At 39.1% G+C, this 27,230-nt stretch overlaps 1 protein-coding gene across 10 annotated transcripts in view; it reads left to right on the top strand.

Annotated features, from left to right (window-relative positions):
• LOC117150771 (neural-cadherin) overlaps window positions 1-27,230 on the top strand; it is a 122,562-nt gene that overhangs the window by 43,424 nt on the left and 51,908 nt on the right. For 6 of the 10 annotated variants that reach the window (XM_033317810.1, XM_033317813.1, XM_033317807.1 and 3 more), the window contains 9 exons: window positions 11,760-12,210; window positions 12,718-12,934; window positions 13,175-13,960; window positions 14,520-14,753; window positions 14,811-15,002; window positions 18,349-18,539; window positions 21,369-21,558; window positions 23,267-23,449; window positions 24,634-24,820. In XM_033317810.1, coding sequence (XP_033173701.1) covers window positions 11,760-12,210; window positions 12,718-12,934; window positions 13,175-13,960; window positions 14,520-14,753; window positions 14,811-15,002; window positions 18,349-18,539; window positions 21,369-21,558; window positions 23,267-23,449; window positions 24,634-24,820 — 2,631 coding nt within the window. Of the gene's footprint in view, window positions 1-11,759; window positions 12,211-12,717; window positions 12,935-13,174; window positions 13,961-14,519; window positions 14,754-14,810; window positions 15,003-16,935; window positions 17,127-18,348; window positions 18,540-21,368; window positions 21,559-23,266; window positions 23,450-24,633; window positions 24,821-27,230 lie in introns of all 10 variants that reach the window. The other 4 variants (XM_033317815.1, XM_033317809.1, XM_033317817.1 and 1 more) reach the window with 1 other exon arrangement.

The following is a 27,230-nucleotide window of genomic DNA, read 5'->3' as shown; positions in this document are numbered from 1 at the left end:
TCTTTTCATTTTTATTGTATGGTAATAATGAGCAAATACATAACTTGCTGAATGTTATCATCCTTACCCATTACACATTTCGTGTAACTTCCCACGATTCTTCAGCCCTTGGAAATTTTTAAACTTGCAACCCACATCTGCGCCATTTTGCAAGCTTCAAAAGTGTTTTGGCCTAAATTCCAAGTGCCGGCGAGGGGATATGAAAAAGAAAGTTTAGGAGAAAATGCTGGAAAAGTGACGCTATATAAATTTTCTATGGTGGATGCAGGATGCCTGGCAAGGACTTTTCAATATGACAGCTGAGCAGGGTGAATATATAACAGGTTTTGCGATAATGTCATTTTAAACACCGCGTGTTCAATCCTTTCCCTTTTAACTCACTTGACATTGCGCTAAAACAATGCAAATACAAATCTCATACTTTCCCATACGAGTTGATTCGTTTGTATCTAATTGGAAATGCATTCGAATTGCTCTTTCCGCTTTTGCGGCTTTGATCTCCTTGGACATTTTTCGGAAATGATAAAAGGGTCACTTTGGTTGATCAAATTTTAAAATGTTACACACCGCTTGACCTTTTTGATTTAATTTGTTCCTACTAAACTTGAAAGATTGCTTATATTTATTATGCCACATTTTTAAATTGACAAGCATCTGAACAAGAAAAATCTATTTAGGAATGTATTTACCAACTTTATTTGCATTTTGGATGACATAGGAAAACTTACAATAAATATGAAAAAATCGTGTACGGTGCAACTGGACTACAGTGTTCAATTATCTTTGGTCTAAAGCAACAAAAAAGCTGATTGATTAAAAAGTATACAATTCCTTGATTTTGCTGTACATTTTAATTGACATAAATTTAAACGTACAAATCGTGCTGAGTGGAAATTACTGTTTCTCATATATTGTATATCCACTTTTTGTGTTTAGGTGTTATTTGTTTTTAAGAAATTGGGTTAAACTATTAACTCAACATTTTTTATTTAAAGTTCATTAATGAGTTATTTAAACAAGGAAAATGAACGCATAACTTATCTTGACCATTGCTCTTTTTGTTTGTTTTGTAAAAGTGCTGTCCACTAATGGAAATCATTTATATTTTGCGAGCTTTTTTCTCTTATTTTATCTGTCAATTAACTGTGAGTTCGTTTGGGCATTTTAAAGTAGCTTAAAATACTGTGCCTTGATTTTTTCACTTGCCAGAGTTCAATAAACGCTGAACTTTCGCGAAAGGCAAAAAAAGTTTCGAATTAACATATAATCGGAGTAGACAAGTGACAGGAACATCGAAATAAATGGCCATGGCCAGCGACAGCAACCGGAACTGAACTCGGATCCGAATCAGAAACAGAATCCCAAACTGAAGCAGACGGGAGCGAAAGGCAGAAGCGGAGGGCCAAAACGCCTAGAGGCAGGCTACAGTGCAAAGGAGCATAACCGTGGAGTCCTCGTACACATGGAGCCACGAATACAGATACAGATTTCCACCAAGAGATGTGGCAACAAAATGGCGTCTATTGCGACCATGTTGCCATGGCGGCAGACGGATGGGAAAATGGGAAATTTCGGATAAGATGGATGCGCACTGCGTCCAAAAAAAAGGAGGAAGCATTCCGAACGCGGCTTATTTTGTTTGTTTTGTGTTTTTAGCTTTTGGCGACTGCGACTGCAATAAGAAACGCACACACAGAAATATAATGGCGTCCAGGGGATAAGTAATGGCGCCCCATTTGGGCAGTCAAAACAGGAAGAAAAGTCCTTAGAAAACTAAACGACAAATGGAATAATAAGTACGAAGTAAACAGAGACGACGGCTGCGAAAAGCACAAAAGTAAACAAGCCGAGGAAGCCGAAGCCTGGAAGCCAAGAATCAACCCTCCGATAAAGCAAGATTTATATATGTACGAAGGCATATAGATACTTTATAGGAAAACTTGAGCACAAATGTTTGACAACGCCAAAAAATTTGCTGAGCTCTGACTTTATTGTTGTACAAGCCTGGGGGATTATTGACTCGGATTCATAAAATCAACTTTAAGCTCTGCCGATAGCCGGCTAAAGTTTGGCTTTCAATCTTCCCAGATTGGCTTAGTTTCATCACTTCTCAACTATTTCTATAAAATGGCGGCAGCGAATTTTATTCTATGCATTAAAAATTATTGACTGCCAGTGCCGCAAATTAATAAAAAACTATTTGTGGCGAAAGTACTGAAGTAAAGTACGCGCTGGAAATGTATTTCCATATTGTATCTGGATATTGTGCCCTGGATCTTATTTAATTCATGTATTTTTCTGTGAATTTTGTTCCCAATTTGTTAGCACGGCAATTTCATACTTTTTTACCGAGTTTGCTCGCACTAACGTCATTTGCCGGACTGCTGTACTTACCCTCGTTACGTTTGCAGAAAATGTTAAATTTTTTCGGAGAGGTATATGAGTTTCTGGATGCATTTGAAGCCTTATAGCCTTATAAACCAGAATTCATTTACATTATAAATGATATTTCCAGCTAGGCTTACATGCCTTAAGTTATGTTTTACTACATGCTTAACTGCCAATATTATGTTATTTCGGGCTTTCTGTAGAGTGTTTCTGTGTCCCAAATCCCGCCGAACTTCGGTTCTGCTCTGGGTTTTGCTGAGTTGAGTCCGCACATCCGTGCGGCCAGTTCGCCGCAGTAATAATTCATGATACAAATTGCGTTTATTACAATATACCAAGCACGGCGCAATGGGAACCCGTATCCGTACACGGAACCCGTAAGCACACGAGGCCGTAGTCCGGAGTCCACAGTTCGGAGACTTCATTCTGTGCGTGGCAGGCAACTCGATTTGCATTGCAAAAATGGGAAAAACGTGGTAACGTATATGGATGGGGGTGGTATATGGGTTGGGGGTCGTTGGAAATACACGAGTACAATTGGCCTGTGGCTTGACGGTTTCTTGCGGCAGTTATTTATCACAGTTGCCAGTCTGTGATTTGTGTTTTTGTGGGCGTTGTGAGCACACACGTCACGATCCAATTAGCAGGACCAAGAGCGATGAAGTTGTTATCCGCAATAATAATCGCTAGCTCGCTGGTTGATGAAAAGTTAACGCACAAAATCTTCACACTTGAGTAGGCGATATCGTTCGGTTTTGGCGTGAACTGATCCGTGAAAATTTCACATGTCATTGAATTTGATTATAGCCAGTGAAAGCTCTAACTAAATTAGCCAAACGCATCGACATCGACGTCAGATGCCAGACTAAAATATATATAAATATTTAACACGCTTTTAAACACATGTTTTGGTCATCATCAAAGCCACACGCATTTGTCACATTATAATGATGCATAAAGAAACAAAGAATCACATTAATAAAAATTATTAATTTCTCTTATGGTTGAGTAAAGCTCTTTTTTATCGCATGTTGCACAATTCGCGATGAACATTTTAAATAAAATAAAATTAAGGGACATATTAAATGAATTGAACACAATCCAGTATTTTTTATTATGGTATTTATGCAGACGTAGGCTCCTGAAAGTTTATACAGTTAAAAATCGCAGAGCAAACTTTCACCGAGCTAAATCAATAAACACTTGCTTGCCCAAGCGAAATAAATAATTTTCCTCCCCGTTCACTTTTTGGTAGCGGAAATTGTGTGACTTAAATAAGAGCAGCGGGAAAACAACAGAAAAGCATATTTAGCACAGAGTTTTTCACTGTTAACCGCATTGGCTATTTGATGAAAACGAAAAGAGAAAAACCAGCGACCATTTTTCGAGTGAGAAAAACACAAATCAAACAGCAGGTGTGCCAAAAAGGGGACAGATTGGGGGAAAGTCCTGCGGATTGGCCGTGTTCAGTGGCCATTTTGTTTTCACATTGCAAATACAAATTGTTCGCGGAAAATCGTAGTCCTCTAAACTCCCCAACTGGGCAGCTGTTAAAAAAAATTCTTGGAAAAACACCAGAAATTCGTATTGAAAGTGGGGTAACAGTAGGAAAGTCCTTGTCGCCATACCAATTTTTTTGTGTTCTCCTTATTTTTCCTTTTTTTTCGAACCAATCACACTTTGCATATGCAGCGTTGCGGTATTCACACCAGCGATCCTGCCCCCACTACCATGGTGCACCCATGCCCCTTAGTTAACCCCCATTTCGCCCGGCACTGTGTTTACTCATTAAAATGCAAAATGCTCGCGCTCGTAGAGGTGGTCCAACTGCCATTCATTTAACGCTCGACATTGTTGATACTCTGTGTGTGGTTTGGCTTGGATAAAAATCCAATGAAAAGAACATGTTTCCTGTGCGGCAAACACTGGCGAACTAATAGAGTTGTTGAGATTCAATTTGGCTATCATTGTACGCTGGCAATAGACCATTACAAAACGAAATGCAGAAGGGATGCAATAAGTGTTGATAAGAGTCCCCGTTTTTTAAATTCATATAATAATTATATTCTTAACTAAAATATTTCATAAAAATATTTTACAAAATATTACTCCATATATAGTAAAAATACTTACTATCAAAAATTATATTTTATTAATCCATTTGCTGATGTTACACAGGGTGCTCTAGGCCATCCACTTGAAAGTTCCCCTGTTTTTTTTGGGGGGTAATTTGGCCTGGCCTTTAATGACAACATGCCAGATGTTGTTGTGTGATCTGGACACTTGCCAGCCCCACATCCCTTTTTATGGGGGCCCTCTCAGTGCGAGAGTCTGTGTAAATTGATGTGCCATTGTGTGGTTGCAGTTTTATTGAATGGAAAGTGCGTGTCAGTCCCCGGAGAGCGGCAACGACAACAATTTACATAGCTTAATGCGCTGAAACATTTAAATATTTTTCGGTATTTGCATTTAATTTGAGCAATTTCCAGTGGCTCGATTTCAGGCTATGTGAACATGTGGGCGTAACCGGCATAGATTTCCTTTCTATTCTCGTTTTTTGGTATGCCGCACATGCGAAACACAAATCAGTAGGATCCCGAATATATACATGCTAAGCTTTACGATTATGATTACGGTTTTCATAGCATACTTTTGTGCGCGCTCCTTATCTGAGAGTGCTTTCTCTTTTTGTGAGTGTGTGTGTGGGCCACATTATTTCTTATGGCATCCCGCTTTAGCCGCTGCTTATTATTATTGGAAAGTAAGGCTCGTAAAAATGCATATTAAATGCGGTAATGGTTATGACCCAAACTATAATTTTTCCCGGGTTGAACATTCCCTGCAGGGGTTATGGAAACGTGGGGAAAATCCTAATGAAGTGGCGTGGAGTTTTTGATTTATGCACCTCTGGGGACTGGCATGAATCAAATCAATGAAAATTGAGGAAGAATATTTTTCATATTTCGTACACTCGGAGAACAGTCGAGTATTTGTATCGGGAATTACTAGAATACAACGAAAGTATTCTATAAAATACTATTAATAACAATGTCCAAAGCGTTTATTCAAAAGTTTAACCATATTTTTTACTGAATGCATTTAGACACCCCTACAAGTGTATTTAAGACTTCAGTGGATTTTAGTTTACAAAACATATTTCAATGTTAAGTTAAGACATCAATGATTTCGATGCCCTATATAATTTCTATCTGTGCACCCCACATTATTTTATTTGCGATGCCCACAGTTCAGTGCATTTCTATGTCACTCAGTTGGCAGCCGACTGCCTCAAACCAAAGTGAAATTTATGTTGGTAACTTAAAGTCAACTTCTGCTCGGCTTGCTCATCAATCAAAAGCCAAAGTCCTGTGCTTAGCTAAGAGCATGCAAAAGGAGCAGTGGAGGTGGGAAAAACTAATGTCTCGTGCCACTGCCAGAGGCCTTAAATGACTGACTGCCACCTGAGATGGGGAAAAATCTGCAACCTCCAACCGCTGTCAGACCCGCTCCACGCTCGCCACCACCCCAATCTCCACCCGATTGGTATGCAGGGGGGCGTGACTTGACGCCTTTGGCTATCGGGGTGGGTAACATCATGGCTGAAATTGCAATCAAGGCAGCGCAGTTGGCGCAGCACAATCGCCATCAAACTCAATCAAGCTCACGACAGCCCCCGGATAACAACGGATTGGATGAAGCTCGTTCAGGAGAACGGGAGAACAGGAACACCCGGAACACCTAGAACCCGGTGATAAAGCTCGGCTAAACTGCGTCTACACTGGGGGCGAGGCGCCATCGGAAAATTTCATTAATTTTCGCTTAATGTCCGCCATGTGCGCAATTTCGCTTCATTTGCTCGGGCTTCAGAGTGTGTTTGTGTATGCAAAAGAGTTTCTGGGTGAAAAGAATGTCGAATAGTCAGGTGGAACAAAGGAGAAGTGCGGCTGAATCGCTATCTAGTTTGATTAGCTTTAAGCCGGCCTAATCGATGAAGATTTCCGAGAGGATTTGCCAGCGAGAAAAGATAATTGAAATTTTAACTGAATTCTGCCAACGAATATAACTCATTTGGTGACTTATATAAGCTAAGTTGTATATCCAAAGAATGTCTTTCCCTATAAAAGCGTCATATGCTTAGACATTCATGTCCCTTAAGGCGTATATGGTGATACATATATGCGCCAAAGGTCTAAGTTGATTACGAGCATTTTAATTGAGTCGTGGAGCTCATCGCTCGCCGTCTTTGCCAGTGCGTGCAAATTAATTTATTAATGTTGGTAATATTTTTTTGCCCATCCTTCTTCTTCGCTGAAATTGGCAATAAAAGTGTCTGCGATGGGTGGCGAAAAGCGAAGAGGGGCCATGTGTCTTCGCCTAAGCTTGTCAAATGGTGTTTCGCCCCGTTTAATGTGTCAACATTGGACTGTGCATTTAAATTGCCAAGTTTATTTATCAGAAGCAGCGCGGGAAATATGACACCTGATAAAGTGCTGGTTTTTATGTTCGGCGGCAACAGAAGTCATAACATTATCTTTATCTGCAACTGCCAATTTGTTGCCTGCAACGAGGCACGGCAGATAAAGAGCCACAGGCGGGACTTCTTTTCCGTCCTCTTTTATTTTTCTTATTTTCTGCAGTCTTGCATATCTTTGCATTCGAAAGCAGGCAGTTTTCCCCCCGAGTTTTCATCCTCCAACCAACGCCAACGACAGGCAAACTCGTTGTCACACCTCAGATTCCTCGCAAGTTTCCGTTGCAATGGCACACTCTTCGTTCCACCTGTCCAGGTGTTAACTCATTCGCGTGGCTGTTAAGTAACTCAATAGCGTCATCTCAAATTGAGGACTCCCCGCGGAGACTGCATCTCATGGATACACATGGCAGAAGTTGCGCTTCTTAGCTTGCAATTCGCAGAGACAAATTTGTAATGACTGCAAGTGGGGAAAAATCAGGTTTTTAAATAACATCTTGTTAGTTATTTACTTTGTTTTCTTCTAAAGGAATACAATTTCAAACTTAACTATTCAATCCAACTCTGACTTTGTAACTACAATGAAATGTACTTAATATCTTCTCTCCCCTTTCGTTTCCCCTCCCAGATGAGAGGTTATTTATCACAAACGATTTTTCAAAAAGAATCAAAACAAGAACATTTCGTTGTAGTTCATTATTTGGCAAAAGTTTTTCTTTTGATTCATTTCCTCAACTTCAACTTCTTTTCCATCAGTTGCAGTGGGTCCCAGAATCCCATGAGCTTGCCCAAACTCTCAGATTCGATTATTCCCTCCACCGTCTCTGCTACTTTTCTCCAGTGCAATCATGGCCGAGCAGAAAAGAGAAACTTCAATCCGAATTAGCTTCAATCAATACGTATGTTCAATATTTGGCCATGGCTTTTTCTACATTCTTGCTCAAAGCCCCCATCCATTGTTAACAGCTTCATTAAGCCCATGGCAAAAGGATGGTCATAAAAAACATGAAGCTCTTGGCCCTTGGTAAAGGGGAAATATTACAGCAGCCATAAAAATATTTCGGGGGAAAACTGCTGCTCAACATTGTGCTTGTATTTCCAGCACGTTCTTATCCACGACCCTTGACTCCATCGTGCCAAGTTTTGCCATTCAAACCGCAGCGAAAAATGAAGAAATTCATTTGAAACTCGCGTACCTGAGTCTTGGGCCAAAGAATAAAGTTTCGACTTGACTGCATTTTAATCAAGCCGAGAGCCACGAACCGAGCCAAACTGAACCGCATTTTGACCCTCTTGATTATGTCGAACACGGTGGGGTGTAAATCGTTCTGCTTTCGGGTTTTGCGGGGGTGTCATAAAGGTGGGTCTGGGTTCCCTTACCAATGCCATAAAGGCTAAGTTGCCGTTAAATTGCGGTGAAAAATTGAGAGCATGTTGCGAGTGGTTGATACGTTGTTCTCTGTCGATGTTTTCATATAATAATTAATTATTATGCATTTATTTAATAATAATTCAAATCATGAATCATTAGCGTGTAGAATGCAATAACAACACATTATTTGCCAAAGGACGTATCAAAAGTAATTCCACGAAACGTAAACTCTCAAATTATATTTGCATAGAGTAAAATGACGTTAATGCAGCAGGTAGCACAAGTTTCACATGTCAATTTTCCTAACAAATTCAATTTTTATTCGCTCATCTCACAGATTCGTTTGCTTCCGCAGTGGAAAATGTGATGGTGTCTTGGGGTGGCTAGGTGGTTAGGAGTGGATGGAACTTGGAAGATTCAAGCTGGCACCCACTTGAAGATGGCACCACCGAGGCTGAGTCACATCCCCTGAAAATCGTCTGAGCTGTGATGAGCAGCTGCCTTTTGTGCCCCTTTCCCCGTGGCTTGGGCTCCCCGAGCTCCCCATTTTTCGCTCAGTGCAGCTTCTCTCACTTTGGCCGCCTTCCACTTAATCCATTGAAACAATAAGCAGCTTTGTTTGTTCTATCCACGACGACAGTCTCGCACTTTTCTTCTGGACTTTTGTTTTGTTGCTGCACTCCTTGAAAAGGGAAAGAGATGGAGTGACTAAGGCAGAAAGAGAGGAGTATAGTTGCCACCGCAGCAGTTTTCAGTTGTTAGAAACTTTAACCTCGTGGCACTTTTCCCATCTTTTTATTCACCCTTCATAGAGTATAAGCAATACATTGAAAATTATTCATTCATTCTTTAATCTAAGTAAATCGCTCTGTTACATAATGGAATCCATTAGCTAAGACAAAATAAAGACAGAAATAAAACTAGAAGGTAGCAAATTTGTATCAGTACTAGCTACTTAATTGTATGTAAGGGTAATAGAAATTCGCCTATCAAAGGCTAGTTATCCTGTTATTCAGAATATGTTCTCCACCATTTTCGCCCGTTTTTTACGTTGTACTACCGAAGCGCGTCTGAAGTGCAATGCAAACGGGAATGGAGACAAAGGCGGTACAAAATCTTTGCCGTCTGCTTTTGGGTGTTTCATTTAGTGCTAACCCCTGACTGCCCCCCTTAGCTACGCCCCTGTCTGTATGCATCCCAACCCCCTTTAATCGCATCTGCTTGGGATCCTGGCACTGCATCCCCCTGGCAAGCTTATGATGACAATGGCTATGGCTATGACTGCGAAGGGAGTACGTTGGGGTGGGGGAAACGCCATCCCTTGGCAGTGATTACGAGTATTATAGTAGCTGCATGGTTTTGACTCCTCAAGGATCTATCCCCAGTTCGCAGCGCGTGTGACAGTCACTTAATGTGCATGTGTGCGGGTATACTTATGGCATTTTTGATAAGAGAAGGCTGCACACATATAGGTACTCGCATTGAGGAAGCGATGAAAGTGTTTTAGGGGAGTGCCAAGGAGTTTCATTAAATTGAAACGAATGTGCGCAGGCTAAGTGGCAAAGATGATGGCTCGTTATTACTACATGTTCCGGGTGTAAATTGTAGGATACTTCACTAAAAATGCCCTGAGCATAAAGCATGCTAGTACGCTACACTAAAGGGTAGATTATTATATGATATGATATATTAATATTAATATATTACAATATTCACATATGTGATTATGAAACTTTTAAACTTAAATATGTATGCATATACTAAGTTACATCCTTAGTAAGGGTGGAATAATGAATGATTATTTAAAAAACCTTCACTCTTAATGAATGTACGCAACGACAACAGTTTTTGAAAGTGCTTCAAATAGTGACGATTTTCTTAACTTCCCCCGTGAAAACTTAATCACAAATCACATTTGTTCGTGCTCATTGCAGCGCCGAACATAATGAAAATCCATCTTGCTCTTGCTTCGCATTTTAATCCAGCCGCACATTCACATTCTATTGCCAAAGTACAAAAGGCATTTTCCCCGCTTTCCACCGACCATTTTCCAAGCCATCGTGTGCATTGTCGCCACGGAAATCCGCCATGTTGGCTGCTGCTCGTGCCTCATGAAGGAACCCAATGCACATTAGTACCGCTCACACACAGTCATAACAATAAAACTCGCTTCGTATTATTTAAATTTCAAGTTATGTATGTGTGTGGAAAATGGCATTATTTTTTTGTGATTTTTTACCTGCTTGGCACTAGCACAATAAGCCATAGAAAAGCGTTACAATGCCAAGCTGGCAGGAAAATAACAAAAGTTGGCAAGAATCAGAAAATAACTTTGCCAAGTTGTGCCCTCTCACTTTTCCACCCGGATCCGTTGAATTTTCGCTATGCGATGGGTAAAAAGTTTTTCATGCAATTTCTGTGCATCTGTTGAGCGAAAATGCTGTTTATTTCCAGCGTTTTCTTTTTTGGCCAACTCTTCGCCGCCTTGCGTCTTTGTTTCAATTGCAATATTTGCTTACACGGGTTAAGGGTTAGCCTCTGCTACCTGTTTACAATTCACTTTGCTGCTCTTGAGAAATTACACATGCTTCACCCTTATTTTGGTTCACTTCTTCTTCGCTTCTATTCCTTTGTATTTTTTCTCGCTGCCACTTTTTATGTATCGCTTGAATTTGCCTGTGTTGTTTGAGGGGGCAGGTAAATCCTCTGCTTTATTTGCCCGCTACTTCAGCCGACCTTCCACCACCCACACTTTCCCCCCAATTGCGAAAAAAAATACACACGCCTCTAATAAGCGTCCGTCTGCTTGGGGTTCCCCTCGTTTACCGCTCCTTGTTTGTCCTAACCAAAAAAAAAAAAGAAAAAGAAAAAACAGGGAGGAGCCCAACAACATGATTGGAATTTTCCGGTGCAGACATTTTTTGCAAAGGTAGTACAATGAAAAAAATTGCGTCCCTGCATTACTTCTCTGCCACCGGCCTTCTTGGCCTTTTTATTGATTTCTTTCAGCTTTAAGCATTTTGTTGTGTGCATGTTTAGTGGAAATTAAAAGTTGAGGCATTTCGTTAGTCGAAGGAATTCAAATAGGTAACTTGTTAGATGGGAAAGCTTGCCAAGAGAAATATAACTTGTTATATGTAAATGTTGGATAATAAATTACTCAACCAATGGACTAAGTTTGTCAGTTAAGTAGTAGTTGTAGTGTCTAACATGTTTCCTAAATTTAAATATAATAATCATTTCAACACTTTAGTGTGGCCTTAAAGCGAAACCCGTGTGTGCCAGGCTTTGGCCTTGCCTTGAGACTGCTTTTCCGGCTGATTGCATTTCAATGGCTCAACCGAAACCCGAGAGTCTTAAATTGCAAAAGGGGGCTTCCCCCTTACTTACTATCCATTAGTTGTAATAACAAAAGGCAAAAGTTTCGGCAACCGCCCGAAAAAGCCAAAACCCAAACAAACCAACAGAGAACACAAAAATTTCTCATGCTTCCCTTTCACAAATTTTCTATGTGTGTGTTTGTTTCAGCTGGCATCAAGTACACGGACAACCAGCGTGTGATAATCCTGGTGAAGGATGTGAACGACGAGCCCCCCTACTTCATCAACCGTCCACTGCCCATGCAGGCGGTGGTTCAGCTGAATGCACCACCCAACACTCCAGTGTTCACCCTCCAGGCCCGAGATCCCGATACGGATCACAATATCCACTACTTCATCGTTCGCGATCGGACCGGCGGACGTTTCGAGGTGGACGAGCGTTCTGGAGTTGTGCGGACAAGGGGAACGGATCTCTTCCAACTGGACATGGAGTATGTGCTGTACGTAAAGGCCGAGGATCAGAATGGAAAGGTCGATGATCGCAGGTTCCAGAGTACTCCCGAAGAGCGACTTTCAATCGTCGGCGGCAAGCGAGCTCCCCAGTTCTATATGCCCAGCTATGAAGCCGAGATCCCGGAAAACCAGAAAAAGGACTCAGAGTAAGTCTAAACAAAGTGGGAAAGAATACTGTTGTACCCATAAAATGCTAATAGGAACACTATGAAAAATAACGATAAAACAATGCTAAATTGTGCTCTAAAAACATTTACATTTTAACCATTTGGACTGGAATGTTTTAAATAATAACACAAAAAATAAAAACAATACATGTAATGTAAAGGAACCAAAAGAGAGCAAGCTGTTTCGTTGTCATTTTTTGGCAAGTGCATGCAAATTTCCTGGTGCTGCCAATAAAAGTTATGCATAACAATGTGAACTAGACGGCGGCCATTTGTGAGTGTGTGTGTAGGACCTGATCCGTGTATGTGGGCTTGTGCTCATTGAAATTCCGCTGGGAAAACAACTGTCAAAAGGCAGTGGTGCGAGTGACAAGCACACACACACACACACATTCAGGGCTTGAAGTGGTCTGTAGATGGACATAAAATATGCAAGCAAATTTTAAATTTCCCATTGCTAACTTTTTCGTATCCGTATCCTTTCAGCATCATTTCGATTAAGGCCAAGTCGTTCGCAGACCGCGAAATTCGCTATACTTTGAAGGCCCAGGGCCAAGGAGCCGGCACCTTCAACATCGGACCCACGTCGGGCATTGTCAAGTTGGCCAAGGAGTTGGACTTTGAGGATCTGCGACAGCCGCACGTGTACTCGCTGATTGTGACAGCCACCGAGGATTCGGGAGGATTTTCCACCTCCGTCGATGTGAGTAAATGGCATATCCCTTTAGAGGGGTTAAGTCGCAGAAAAGATGGAAAAGAAAAGCTTTTTCATACCTATCTCCGTGAACGGAGCTTAAAGTTTGCCTTAATATAAATTATAAACATAGTTATTTAAATGAAATTTAATGTCATAAGCCGGAGGTATGAAAAAGCATACAAAAATCTTTATAGTAGCAAAAGCTTTAAATATAGAAATCAAAAACTAACTTACATTATTTTTCAGCTCACTATTCGCGTTACGGATGTGAACGATAATGCGCCCAAGTTCGAGCTTCCTGACTACCAGGCCCACAATGTGGATGAGGACATTCCGCTGGGAACAAGCATACTTCGCGTTAAAGCCATGGACTCCGATTCCGGATCCAATGCGGAAATCGAATATCTAGTATCCGACGATCATTTCGCCGTGGACTCCAACGGAATCATCGTGAACAACAAGCAACTGGATGCGGACAACAACAATGCCTATTATGAGTTCATAGTGACTGCCAAGGACAAGGGTGAACCGCCCAAATCGGGAGTGGCTACAGTTCGAGTTTACACCAAAAACAAGAACGATGAGGAGCCAAAGTTCTCCCAGCAAGTGTATACCCCCAATGTGGATGAGAATGCAGGGCCCAACACTTTGGTTACCACTGTTGTGGCCTCCGACAAGGATGGTGATAACGTGCGTTTTGGATTCGTGGGCGGCGGCACTTCATCGGGTCAGTTTGTCATCGAGGACATAACCGGTGTGATCCGACTGCACAATAAGGCCATATCCCTGGACAAGGACAAGTACGAGCTGAACGTCACCGCCATGGACGATGGATCTTGTTGTGTGAATGGTGACCAAACTATCCACACCTCAACTGCCGTGGTCGTGGTATTCATCACTGACGTCAACGATAATAAGCCAGTGTTTAAGGACTGCAGTACCTATTATCCGAAAGTCGAGGAAGGAGCTCCTAATGGAAGTCCTGTCATTAAGGTTGTGGCCACCGACGAGGATAAGGGTGTGAATGGACAGGTAAATAATATAATGCCCGCATTGTTTTCTAGAAAATAAAATATTTTGTTGTATGACGACATCAAGAATAAGACAACACAAGAATGCATTGAAATATTTCACTAGATAACGTTTCAAAATATTTCATACAACAAAACCCCTCAGGTGATATTAACAGCTTTTAATATCGATTAAGCTCTGGAAAACTTCCATTCATTTTCGGATTAACTAATTTAGATGCATATACTATATACTTGTAATAGCAATCCCCACTTTAATACCTCTTTTGATTTTCCTTTCCCTAATTACATTCCCCTTTCGGTCACCAAACCTGATTAATTATACGTTATTTGTGTTTTGAGGCCAACGCAAACATGATTACCCACACCTAATTGAATTACCTGCATGTGTGTGGAAGCGATAGGGTGATTTCATGACGAGATTTGGCCATAATTTTCTTTTCGTGCCTGCCAAGTTCAATGCACTGCTTAGTGCATGTCGTGTGTGGAGGTCGAGTGCCTCGGCAGCTCTAATAGTAATTTGTGTCAATCACTAAACCATTTTGCATGTTTTTCGACAGGTGAAATACTCAATTGTTCAGCAGCCAAATCAGAAAGGCACAAAGTTCACGGTGGACGAGGAGACCGGAGAGGTGTCCACCAACAAGGTATTCGATCGCGAGGGAGATGATGGCAAGTTCGTATCCGTCACAGTTAAGGCCACAGATCAGGGTGATCCCAGTCTGGAGGGTGTCTGCTCCTTCACCGTGGAAATCACAGATGTCAACGATAATCCCCCACTGTTCGATCGACAGGTGAGTCATAAAAAACGATCAGTCTAAAAATGTATTACATATACACTAATTTTTTAGAAATACGTGGAGAATGTAAAGCAGGATGCCAGCATTGGCACGAACATCCTCCGTGTCTCTGCCTCCGATGAAGATGCCGATAACAATGGAGCTATAGTATACAGCCTGACTGCCCCCTTCAATCCCAACGATCTGGAATACTTTGAGATTCAGGCTGAGTCCGGTTGGATTGTACTCAAGAAGCCGCTTGACGTAAGTGTTTGCTTTTCATTTAGCCTATGAACTTATAAGTCGATTACCCCAATTATGAGTTTGCCATATCCCTACTAACCAAGTCTTATTATTTAAATTTAAAGTTCTTATTTTCAAAAATGAAACTTTTTGTTTTACTAACTAATTCAATGACAGATGCTTAGCATCTACCAAGTTCAGTCAGCTCAAGCGGCTTGTACCTATATATCTTATCTTTTTGCTTTTGATTTATTTTCAAACTGCACCTTTCTTTTAATTTGTATTTCAATAACTTACAAGACCGCAAAAAGTCATAGGTGCAATAGAGCCTGATATGCAACGATGCAAGTTTTTTGCCACATCGATTGAGATCTGCGTTTATAAAAATAAAATACAAAAATATTTTTAGTTTATTCAAATTGTTTTGTTTAGTTTATAGTGCGTAATTGGCGAAAAACATAAGCTTACCGAGTGCAGATAATGCCAAAGAGCGAATTGATTTTTAACATTTTTTGAAACAAATCAAAACTAACACAAAACAAGAAAAAAACCTAAGAAAGAGAAGTTGGTATAAAAATGCTTATAACAGTTCAGCTATTTTTGGTGACAGGTTTATAGGTTTAAGAGAAATGTATATAATAAAAGCGCATACCCCAAAACGATCACGAATATTTTTGAGCATCGTTGGAACCTATTTTAATGGTTCTATCCATTAAATATTTTGAATTTAGTTGAACTTTCAAAACAGCATAATTTTGTATTGCCTCTTTTTATTTTATACCCAAATATCTTCCCAACAAATCCCAAAGCAAAATAAAAAAAACTTTTTGTCGAGACTATGCAATTTTTTGAACGTCTCTTGCTGAAAGCTGAAGTATTTATGCTATAGCTTTTATTTTTTGAAACCAATGTTTAAATGGATTTTTGAAGAACATTTAGTTTTGCATGCCCATGCGAAATGTGGCCTAATTTGTAAAGGATTCTGATAGGAAACATTTACTTTTATATTCTTATTTTAAATGCACTTTAAATTTTTTATTTACATTTTTATTTGTTAACTAACCATTTGAGAGGGAATACGATTTAGGCATTTTAATAGTTTATATTTTAATTTATCTTTACATATCCAATATAATGGTACTGAAAAAATATATCAACAATTTAGGGTTGTTATCCAGTAAGTAAATGAAATTACTGTTACTGTGCTAACCCCTTAAAGCAGTTAAAAAACCAAAACTGTAAGCTAACATAAAAAATCCAAACTAACTTGAGGAACAGGTTGCATTGTATTAAGTGTAAATAATTCTGAATTTTAGGAATCATTTCATCGTAGGGTAACTCAGAATAAATCAAAAAATAGTCTCGTCAAAAGAATCCACCCATTTATCTGAACCGATCCACCGAACCCGTTGAAACGATATTATTACCTATAAACGTATCCTTTCCCATCCCAAATGTTACAAAACTCGAATATATATTTTTTAAAATATTTTGTTATGTTTTTCTTATACTTATATAATTATTGGACTTATTTTAAATATTTGAAGGTGCCAAAGAAATCCTTCAGATTTGAAGTCATTCAATGCTCTTTAAAGTTATACAGTAAAAAGAATTTGAATTTATTATTCGAAAAATAGCAGTAATGATTTTGAACCCTATAAATACAAGCACCAATATAATGATATAAAAGGGTTTTATTGGCTAAACCGGAACCTTCAAACCGAAGAGATTTCTGTAACACCTTCGATTTTAACAACGATGCCATCAAATACGTAATCGTAACGTAAACTGAGTACACAAACCAAAACGTAACCAATGCTAACACTCTGGGTTCGGTTCTCGACTACTCCTTGCAATGTTAACTCCCGTTGTGCTGTTGACGCTAACATTTTCGCCCTAACTGTTCTGTACTGCTTCAATCAAAATTCACCCACTCAATCAAATCATTCAACAGCGTGACCGTTATCGATTGAGGGTTAGTGCCTCCGATAAGGGCACTCCCGCCTCGGCAGCCGATGTCGATGTTGAGTTAGATGTCGTCGATCGGAATAATAAGCCACCCATTTGGGATAAGAGCATTTACGGGCCGATTCACATACGCGAGAATGTCACTGTGGGTACGGTTGTAACATCGGTTAAGGCAAGGTTTGTATAGCCAATGAGAACTCACAACCTAACATTAAAACTAAAACTTAACCACCTAACTTGCGAGTCTAACAGCTGTCGGTCTCCTTTAACATAGTCTAGATAACATTTTTTTGAACCAGCGGAATAACAATCGGCTAACCTAAACTTAGCATTAAGCTTTCAAGTATTTTGAACATACGGTCTATTTACTGTTACGTGAGCTTTGGAATGCAAATCCTTTTTTTTGGCATATCGTAAAGCTCTCACCGAATACAGCAACCAAAAGTCCTGACCAATCTGTGAAACCGAATCGAAAATGGAAGTGGAAAAATTCAAAATCCTTCAATCTTTTGTTGCTGGTGTGTATTTGATTTTGAATCGAGCAATCTGTTTTTTAAATATGGTTGCTCATCAGAATCTTTTTGGATTTTGCGGAGTCTTATTTCTTTCTCTATACTAAACAAAACACATCACCCATTGGATCTGTAATTTCCTTAAAAAGACTCAAAACCCCTACATGAATTAATGCCTGGAATTGTGAGAATCGTAATGAAATTTTTGGTGTTGGTTTTCATTTGAAAAATACGCTGCTTAGACATGCGCCATATATCATAAGCAAAACAAGGTTGCAGTTTAGTCGTAAGCTAGTGGAGCAAGGTAACTACACAAAGTGTTCAAAAATGTTAAAAAGCAATAGTCGAAATCGAAAAGAATAATAACCGCAGCAAACTGTGTAAAGTATGCTATGAAAATTGTACTTATTAAATGCACAAAACCCAATATTAGTTTCTTATATTAAATATTTAGTTGACAATTTCATTTTAAAGCTATAAATATTCATTTAAATAACTAAACATTTTTTTGAAGGCTAGGGTCGAGACTTACAAAATATTTTGCACTGCATTTGAAATACTTTTTATTAAGGCCGTGAACTTAAAATGTTTTCCTTTCCCGTTTTTTGATTAATTTATAACTTATTTAATTGCGGTGTTGGTTTACAATTTATTTTTGAGTTTTAACCAAAAGTCTACTATTATAACTACATCTTTTTTAGAACTTCTATACATAAAATGTTCCAACTATATTATATCATTTTGTTTTTTGCCTTTTTCCTGAACAAATGTCGTATTTACCAACCAATATCGACGCGACTGTCATTTTTGCATCGCCTTGCTTGATTTTGATAACAAACCCAAACGATTTTTGATAATATTGATCGTGAAATGTATATAAAATACAGCGCGAGACATACAAGTTAGAGGCCATGGCCCAAGACAAGGGCTATCCGCCATTATCGCGTACTGTCGAAGTACAAATCGATGTGGTCGATCGTGCAAATAATCCGCCCGTCTGGGATCATACTGTCTATGGGCCCATTTATGTCAAGGAAAATATGCCCGTTGGCGGCAAAGTCGTCTCGATCAAAGCCAGGTCTGTTCATTTTTCGTGCAAAAAAGTTTATCTTAAAAAAATCAAATCAAAATACCTTCTATTTTGCTTAGTTCAATTTTAAGAACTGCATATTTTTCTTACCATGATTCTAGATGTTTTCTTTTTTTTTGTCATATATTATTGGTTATTGGTGTCATGTCTTGCAATAATTTCTGTGTGTTCTGAATGTTTGCTATAGATGTTTATTAGCTATTGAATTGACCTCAAGAAAGTGTTTTTGAATAACTAATCTCATTAACGCCTTCTCCTAGTCTATAGTTATTTTATGTGGTCGTCCAACTAGTTTCCCCTCCCAAATATCATCTCTTCCCATAGAGCCCCATCATTTATATAAAGCACTCAAACTGCACCAGTGAAATATACACTCAATATATGCCAAAACTGCACAAGTCACACATGTATATTAAAAAGCACATTTATTTTTTGAATTATATATAAACAATTTCTTAAGAAGAAATAATTATTATTACGCTAAAAATGTATTAAGAAGCAGGTATATTAATCCCCAAAAAAATAAAAATACTGTCTAAAATATGGCACTGAACTTATAATTTTGGAAAAGTTTTCTGAGTCATAGACAGCTTTCACCGAAAATACCCAATTTCATATTTTTCAAAGGGTAATCTTGGTTTAGGACTTAAGAGAAAAAGCATCAACGTTTTGTAAAAAACATAGAAACATTTTCTAATGTTTTTATATACATAATTTGTATGAAACCTTTACCTAAAAAAATCTGGTTCTGGGTTTGAAACTTTTAATCCTTTGCTCTGTGAAAAAATTAGACTTTTTTCTTCTTGACCAGATGAATGGCACACAAGTCGGCTTTGTCGCCAACCTTTGCCGCATGATGAGCTGGGTCAGTTTCAATTACCTGCCACTTAGTGGAAGCCGGGGGCAAAAAAAAAAATACACAAGTCGCCTGCTGAAGAGTAAAATGAGGTTGTGAAAAAATGGAAAGTTTATTTTAAACAAAGTTTTGTTTTTTATAATTGCAATTAAAAAACTTCAAGCAGCGGACTTTAATGACTTTTGACCCCCGCGACACTACTTTTCTGCTTTGCATCTCCGCGGGCACCGTTTTATCTTCGTGGCAAACCAGCCACATGGCACTGGCATTTTAATTATGCGTCAGTCCGAGTCAGTTTTTATATTATCCAATCCCATTTTTTACCATGCACTTTTCCGTCTATCTTGCCGCACTGAAAGCAAATGCACTTAAGCCGAAAGGACACGTTAAAAATATAAACAAATAAAAACAAACGTAAATAGAGTATAGTACAGTAAAGTGAAAACACTGCACATACGCACCTGCACACACCTGAGCCTGATTCTGAATCTGTATCCGTATCTGCTGTTTAGCGTTAGTTTAGTGCCCTTAAGTACACCTCCTTTCTGTTCGCAGCGCAATATTAAGGAAATTACAATCTATTAAACGTGCTTGGGTTCTGCTTTCTGTTTTCTGTTCTCGCCTCTGTTCTTTATGTGTTTAAATTTCGAATAAAAAGCATTCTCATCCTGAGTTTTCTTCTTCGCAATTATCTGGTCATGTCCCAGCACAGAAATTTGTTAACAATATGTATATATACATTGGGCCCCATTAGGAGAGGGTTTAAGTGTTTGGGGGAGGGCGGATTGAAGGACTCCCCAGTGTGCGCGTATATCATCATAATTGTGTTTGCTCTTGGGCGCCGCGAGTCCTTAAGGGCTCAAGGAACAAACGCAACAAGGTCGAGGGCATAAGACACATATATATCTATAGAGATCTCTTAGATAGAAATGTTGATTATAATCCCATTATTTAACGTACTTCTTTTAAGCCAATAGCAACTAGTTTAGGCTTTAAGCAAACTGCAAACAACCTACAACATTTACGTTATGTGCTCAGTGTACAGAAGCAAATAAGTACATCATTTTGAAACACTTTATTTTGGGTTTACCAACACAATCAATGAAATTAAAATCGATTCACACCATCCAATCACAGAACAACTACAAAACATAACGAAACCTCCAAGAAAATTTCATGCAATCCACAAACTTCCCAACCATTTTCCCACCCACCATTCCGCCATGAATTTTTTTGTTCGCAACAATAATTTTTGTGTCGTTTTTTTGTCCTTGGCAACATTTTGCGCAGTCCTGACAGTTTTCATTTATTCTTAAGACCCGTTCTTAAGGCTTTTTTCCTGTCATCTGCAAATGTTGTCCATGTTCAAATGAAATATATATATTTTTCATATACCCATTGCGTATATACTTTGCTCTTTTTTTGCGCCTAATTTGATTTTCATTATCAAATGCCGAACCCATTCCCAAAACAGTCAAATGGCAATTAGACTTTTTGAGGCCATTTGCTTAAGATTCGGTTCGTTTTTTCGGTTTTCATTATCAACCGCACAAAAGGCGCTTCAAGAAATTTTGTTGTGTACGATTTTTTAAAGCACACAACGCAAATTTTTACTGCACATAGTTAAGAGCAAAAGTTCCATTCATGCGTCATCTTTTTGTATTTTGCAATGTCGCATGTGCCTCAAACAGCGGCAAATTTTTGAGTGTGTGAATGTATGAATGTATTTTTGAGAGCAAGAGAAAGGAGGGTATTTTCTTGATACCATGCCCTTCTCTTGCTCTTTTCAACATTTAACCAATTGATTTTTGATAAACTTACTATATATTAACAATTTAATTTGTAGTATAAACATAATTTCATGTAGCAAGTATCTAACAACGTACTTACGATATTGCCAATGCCCTTTTTACTAATGCAACAAACCCTTTACACTTGATCCTTGGCCTAAACGTCTGCAGTTCGGGTATCGAAGGCAACCCCACAGTTTTTTATCGACTGATGCCCGGGTCAACGGCTCAAACGAACAAGTTTCACACGTTTTACTTGCAACAAAGACCGGACAATGGCGACACTTGGGCCGATATAAAAGTAAATCATCCGCTGGACTACGAGAGTATCAAGGAATACAATTTAACCATACGTGTTGAGGTAAGTATGTCCACATGCAAAATTTGCAAAAAAAAAAAAAACAGAAACCCCAAGGAAATTCAATTTAAAGTTGGCAAATGTTTGCACAATTTTCAGTCGAAAGGCAGGCAGTCGAAAGTTTTCGAGTCGGTCTTAGGCCCAATTAGACATGTATTTGACTTTTGTATTTGAGAATGACTTCCAAATACGTTTGTAATTATTTGATTTGAAAAGTTTTAATTACTTGCGCGAATTTCCTTGCCGGAAAATGCAAATGCGAGCTCCGGTTCGTTTCGAATTCATTAGAAACTAACTGATTGAGTGACGGGGTGGCGGTCCGACGAACTTACTGACTGAATGGCAGTTCGCGGCTCAACGGTAATCAAGTGCATTCCCAATCAATGTCAAGTTTCAGCATTTCCTCATTAGTTTGGCCATTCATCGAAGGACAAACTGTGTGCCAGACTAAACAAACCGCCTGCTGAAATATTAATGGGAATTCCGCTGGCAACCGCAGCCTAATGAAATGTTATAAAAATGCAATTGCAAAGGGCATTTGCACCGTTTTGCACTCGATGTGCAGGTAATTAAATATCACAGGGCTTCAGCTTCATTGCCAGCAAATGACCCACTAAAAGCTAATGGTCCCGATGGGCAGGAATACGAGTTTCTAAATGAATTTCAAAAATAGTTTGCGGTTTCGAGGAAGCCATGAATGTACATATTCGTATTAATTTTTAATTCACGTTCTATCGTTATTGCGGTTGGGGAATATGTCAAATATATTTTTTGTTTAACCTGCGGTTGGTGCTAAAATTCTTTAATAATGTAAAATCGCAATTATGTTTATATTAAACTGCTAAACTATATTTGGCAGGAAATAATTTAATATAACAAATATATAGTTTCCGGTCTTAAAGATTTTCTTGCAACTTATCAAAGCTCTGTAAAATCGCAATTATGTTTATATTAAACTGCTAAACTATATTTGGCAGGAAATAATTTAATATAACAAATATATAGTTTCCGGTCTTAAAGATTTTCTTGCAACTTATCAAAGCTCTGCCACCAAGACCCAAACTTGGTCAATAACAAGTCTAATTACTGCTCGTGTTTACCCAAGAAAATGGAATAAACGCAAAATAAATAATTCATATCGGCACTCCGCTCCATCAGGATCCCCACTGCTGTCCACATTAGTGTAAACATGTGTTTGCACATATGTACGTATATATATCGATTTCATATGCATTGATTAATAACGGAATGCCGGGATCTGAATGGCAAATATTGCGCAAATAGACGTCATAAGCAGGAATGTTAGCTGGGCCAATCGGCAATCTGGCCATAAAACAACTAATAAATGACAAGTTGCCAGTTCGATTTCTTCAATTGATTGATGGCAAGTGTGTAATCAATCATCTGGCAAAGGGTGAAGCCGACAATTCGCATAGATACCCATTAATACAAATAACAGTTTCAACTTGTAAATTATTTTTCTCCGCAACCCTGAAGAATTTTAACCATTTTTAATCAGCCGGGGTAAAGAGCAAATTAAATCAAATATATTTTGTCAACAGCAAAAGCGAACAGCGAAACTCATTAAGCGGACTTTATTGCTTAATTAAAAAACAAACACTCAACCGACCGGGAAAAAAGTTATGAAAAATCAAATATATACCATTTTTAAATTGGTTTTCCCACTTCTCACCCGCACTTCTCTTTACAGAACAACGGGGCCCAACAATTGGCTTCGGAAGCGACCGTGTACATAATGCTCGAGGATGTTAATGATGAAATACCTTTATTCACCGAACGCGAACAGGAAACGGTGCTCGAGGGCGAACCGATTGGCACCAAAGTGACACAAGTGAACGCCATCGACAAGGATGGCACATTCCCAAATAATCAGGTGAGCAGCAGAACCATTTCACAGGGGGTGGTCGAAATGGAGGGAAATCGGGTCAAATCGACGGAAATGCCCGACGATTGCGATAGCAAATTAAAGGGAACGATAAAAAGGAACGAAATGGCTGGCGGAAAAATCCAGATAAAAAGTGGATGAGATACGATTACGGAGTCTTTAAAAGAAGATTGTTTTAATCGAAGACTGGCTATACTGAAACTCAGTGAAACACAAGTATCATATAGTGTATAGAGCATATATTATTAAAATTTTACAGTAACTTAAATTCAATGTATAGCACGGAAATGCAATCACCAGCATTCAGCATTAACCTTTAACCTTATAATTTAAAATTTGTTAATTCCACAAAATCAGCACCCCTTCAAGCGCCTTTATCTAGAAATTCCCTCAAAGAAGCCTTCATAAATCCCTTTAAATTGCCATTTCCAGCGTCGTCTTCATGTTTCACTCACTTTCTGACCCACCTAGAGTTCTTTAGTACCCCCCCTTAATTTGTCCCACCCCGCTGTTACGGACCCTTTTACGCCTTTGTAATTGTTTTTTGCTTCCCGCTGACCACGTCCTTCGTCCATTTGGCCATCAGCTGGCAGCTGGCTAATAAATGTCAAAGAGTTAACATTTTTGCACGCCTTCCAAGTGTGTGCTAAGCCCTTGGTGAAAGTCCAGGACTAAGGAGGGCGTTGTGAAAAACTAATGCAAAATGCAGAACGCGGACAACCGCAGGGTGATTTCTTTTTGTGATGAAAGGGTGGTGGAGATGGGTCGGCTCTTTCAGACAGAGCCCTCAAGCCCCTTTTGCGATTATAATAATATGGCACTTTGGCGCTGGCCATTCTTTGTTTTTTATTTTAGTCTTCAGCCAGCCACAATTTGTGTCCTCAAGCCAAGTAATTTGCATGTACGCGCGAAATGTCCGCACTAATTAGCGTTTTCATTTATAGCCCGCTTTTCCCCCAAAACGTTCTCGGGATTTGATTATCATTATCGTTTCTCTTTAAAGTCCGAAGCAGTAATTATATTCTCTCACTTCCCCACTTTGGCCACCCGAGTTAAATTCCTAATTTGCCTTCTTTTGATGTTATGCGTGTTGCTATCAAATCCATGTTTTAATTAGCCTGAGTATCGAGCAGAAATAAACCAGATTCCCCATGTGCTTTTCGCCCTTTCAGGTCTACTACTACATTGTGGATTCGCCGCGAAACGAGGGCAAGGAATTCTTCGAAATCAACCTGCAAAGTGGGGAGATCTTCACGAAAACCGTATTCGACAGGGAGAAGAAAGGCGCCTATGCCCTCGAAGTGGAGGCTCGGGATGGAGCCCCCTCTGCTCGACCCAACAGCAATGGACCCAATTCAGGTGAGCAATACAAATTAAACATTTTCTCCGCTATTTTTAATATCCGAAAACCGAAGAATAGTCAAGATGCGGTTACTTTTAACAGTCACTGTAAACTTGGTAGTCAAAATGTTACAAAAACAATATAATACTAAAAATAATTTATCACAACTTGCTTTTACTATAACTCTTTCGAAGCAGCTAATGATACGAATATATATTAAATTACAAAAATCTTTAAACAAACTCAGCAAACATACATTTCGAATTTGATGTCACAAGAGACAGAATCGCTACTTAGATACAAACAAGTCTTGAACATCCGAAACGAAGTCCAATTCAGTATCTTTTTTGAAACTTAATATTTATGCAAAGTGGCTAACTTTTATCGCCCCAAGATTGCAAAACGCATAATGTAGTTTAGAAACAAATTGTTGAGTTCTTGAGTGTCATCCAAATTCGCTACAAATGGCAGCAAATAAATTTGACTCAAAATTCCCCAAAAACCAGAAGCGAATTCGCTTTGCAAATATTTACTAGCCTGTTTGTGTGAGTGAGTAAATACGCCAGTATGGGTGGTCCTGTGTCAGTGTGACTGTGTGCGTGGGCGAGTGTGTTTAGTCGAGTGCATTTGGGGCATTTTATGTATGCGGAATGTTGGCCAGGCATTTGCCACATTTGGCGTGGCGGACATCAAAAACGTTTTCGTCGGCCGGGCGTCCTGAGTTTGAATGGTTAAGCTGGTTGGAAAAATATTTGACGTAGGTGCGGATTGTTGACGGGACTAGAACAGAGGCCAGGATGTCAGGGGAATCGAATCGTAAAAGCATTAGATGCGATTTAAAGAATTACTTTGCTGGAAAACAGATAACAGCGTGGCAAACGGTATGTGAATAGCTTAATTGCAAATAAATCCACCTGGATTATGTTATTGAAATACCAAGTATTTATTCATTGACTACGTTTGACAAATACCTTTTAATCTGGCCTTGTCAAATGCAAAAATGCCCACAGAAATACCAATACAAAGTTGCGAACATACCACATCAAAAATAAACGCATTTTGTCGCTTCATGAAATGAACAATTAAGCGCATGTCAAACATGTAATTTTCCAAATTTGATTTGCAACTTGTGGATTGTACCAGTGGTTCCTTTTTCTCATTTGTTACACATTTCAATGGCTAAGCCTTGGCTGCATTGTTATTTGCTGTTCATTAAAAATTGCCCCTGAAATGGCAATCAATTTCTCCGCACCCCCATCCTCATGGCCATCACGGTTTTTATATTTTGCCGTATTTTTTGTTGTGCTGCGGCGGTCTGTGAAAATGCTTTTCAATTGTTTAATACGTCACTAAGCCGTGCATAAGCTCGTGGTAAATGGAAACGGCGAAAAAATAGACTCGCTTGCGGGCCACATTGAAAGTGATGTGCAATCAACATGAGCGCGAAGGAAAACAGGGGCTTTTGGTCATGAAAACGAAAATTAAAAAGTTTCCTTGCCTGTTCCGAGAAGTGAAAGCGGCACAGATATATACGTAAATTACCACAGTTGCTTACAAATATTGATATTCATGTTGAGCGAAAAAGTTGCGGCAAGGTTTTTGGGGTTTTCAGGAGGCTGGGCGCTTTTCCGGTGGCTCATTTTTGGGGCCAGGCTCTGGCAACAGCTTGTGGTTTTGCAATTTCCCTAGCCCAAACAAACAGGCTTCGCTGGCTGGGATCTTGTTTAGAGAAAAGGCAATAAACTATTGTTAAAAGCCTGTACCCTGCGATGATTTGTTTTCCGTTTCTATTTTTTTTTTTTTTTTTCGACGTCGGTTTCGTTTTCATTTTCTGCTGATGCAATGCAAAAGTTTTCGGCCTTTATTTATTGTTTTTAATTGATGTTGCCATATTTGTTTTTACGTGGCATCGCCAACAAATATATATGTATTTTTTATTGTGGGCGGTATATAAAATTTTATTTTGGCTAGCAGCGAAAGCTGAAATGGTAAATCTGTGGCATGTTTTTGCAAGAGTATCTTCTTTGCTCGTATTTACATATGAAATTGAGTAAGTTTCAGGCATCACTGGTTGCGTTTCATTCATGGCTTTGAATTGACCAGGAAAGCTAGAAAAAAATCAAAGGTCGTTGATAGGGGAGTTGGTTTTACAGTCGAATAAATGTATTTGTTCCACTAATCACTTTAAAAAAATTAAGTTTTAAGCTAAAATGTCAATGAATGTGACCAGTGATTAAATGAAAACCTTTAAGAGCTTAAAACTAAACTAGACTTGCTTAAAAATATATTAGTGGATGATTGAGGATTGATGTATTCCTTTGTACCTCCTTTGGTGTCTGAGGATATCCTTTGCATAGCTGTGGCTTTTGTTCAATTTGCCTGTCACTCTTGGCGCTTCACATTGGTTTTGCTGAGAATATTCCCTTT

This window comes from Drosophila mauritiana, chromosome 2L (genome assembly GCF_004382145.1).
Source record: "Drosophila mauritiana strain mau12 chromosome 2L, ASM438214v1, whole genome shotgun sequence".
NCBI lineage: Eukaryota > Metazoa > Arthropoda > Insecta > Diptera > Drosophilidae > Drosophila > Drosophila mauritiana.
This window is presented reverse-complemented; position numbering and strand designations above follow the sequence as displayed.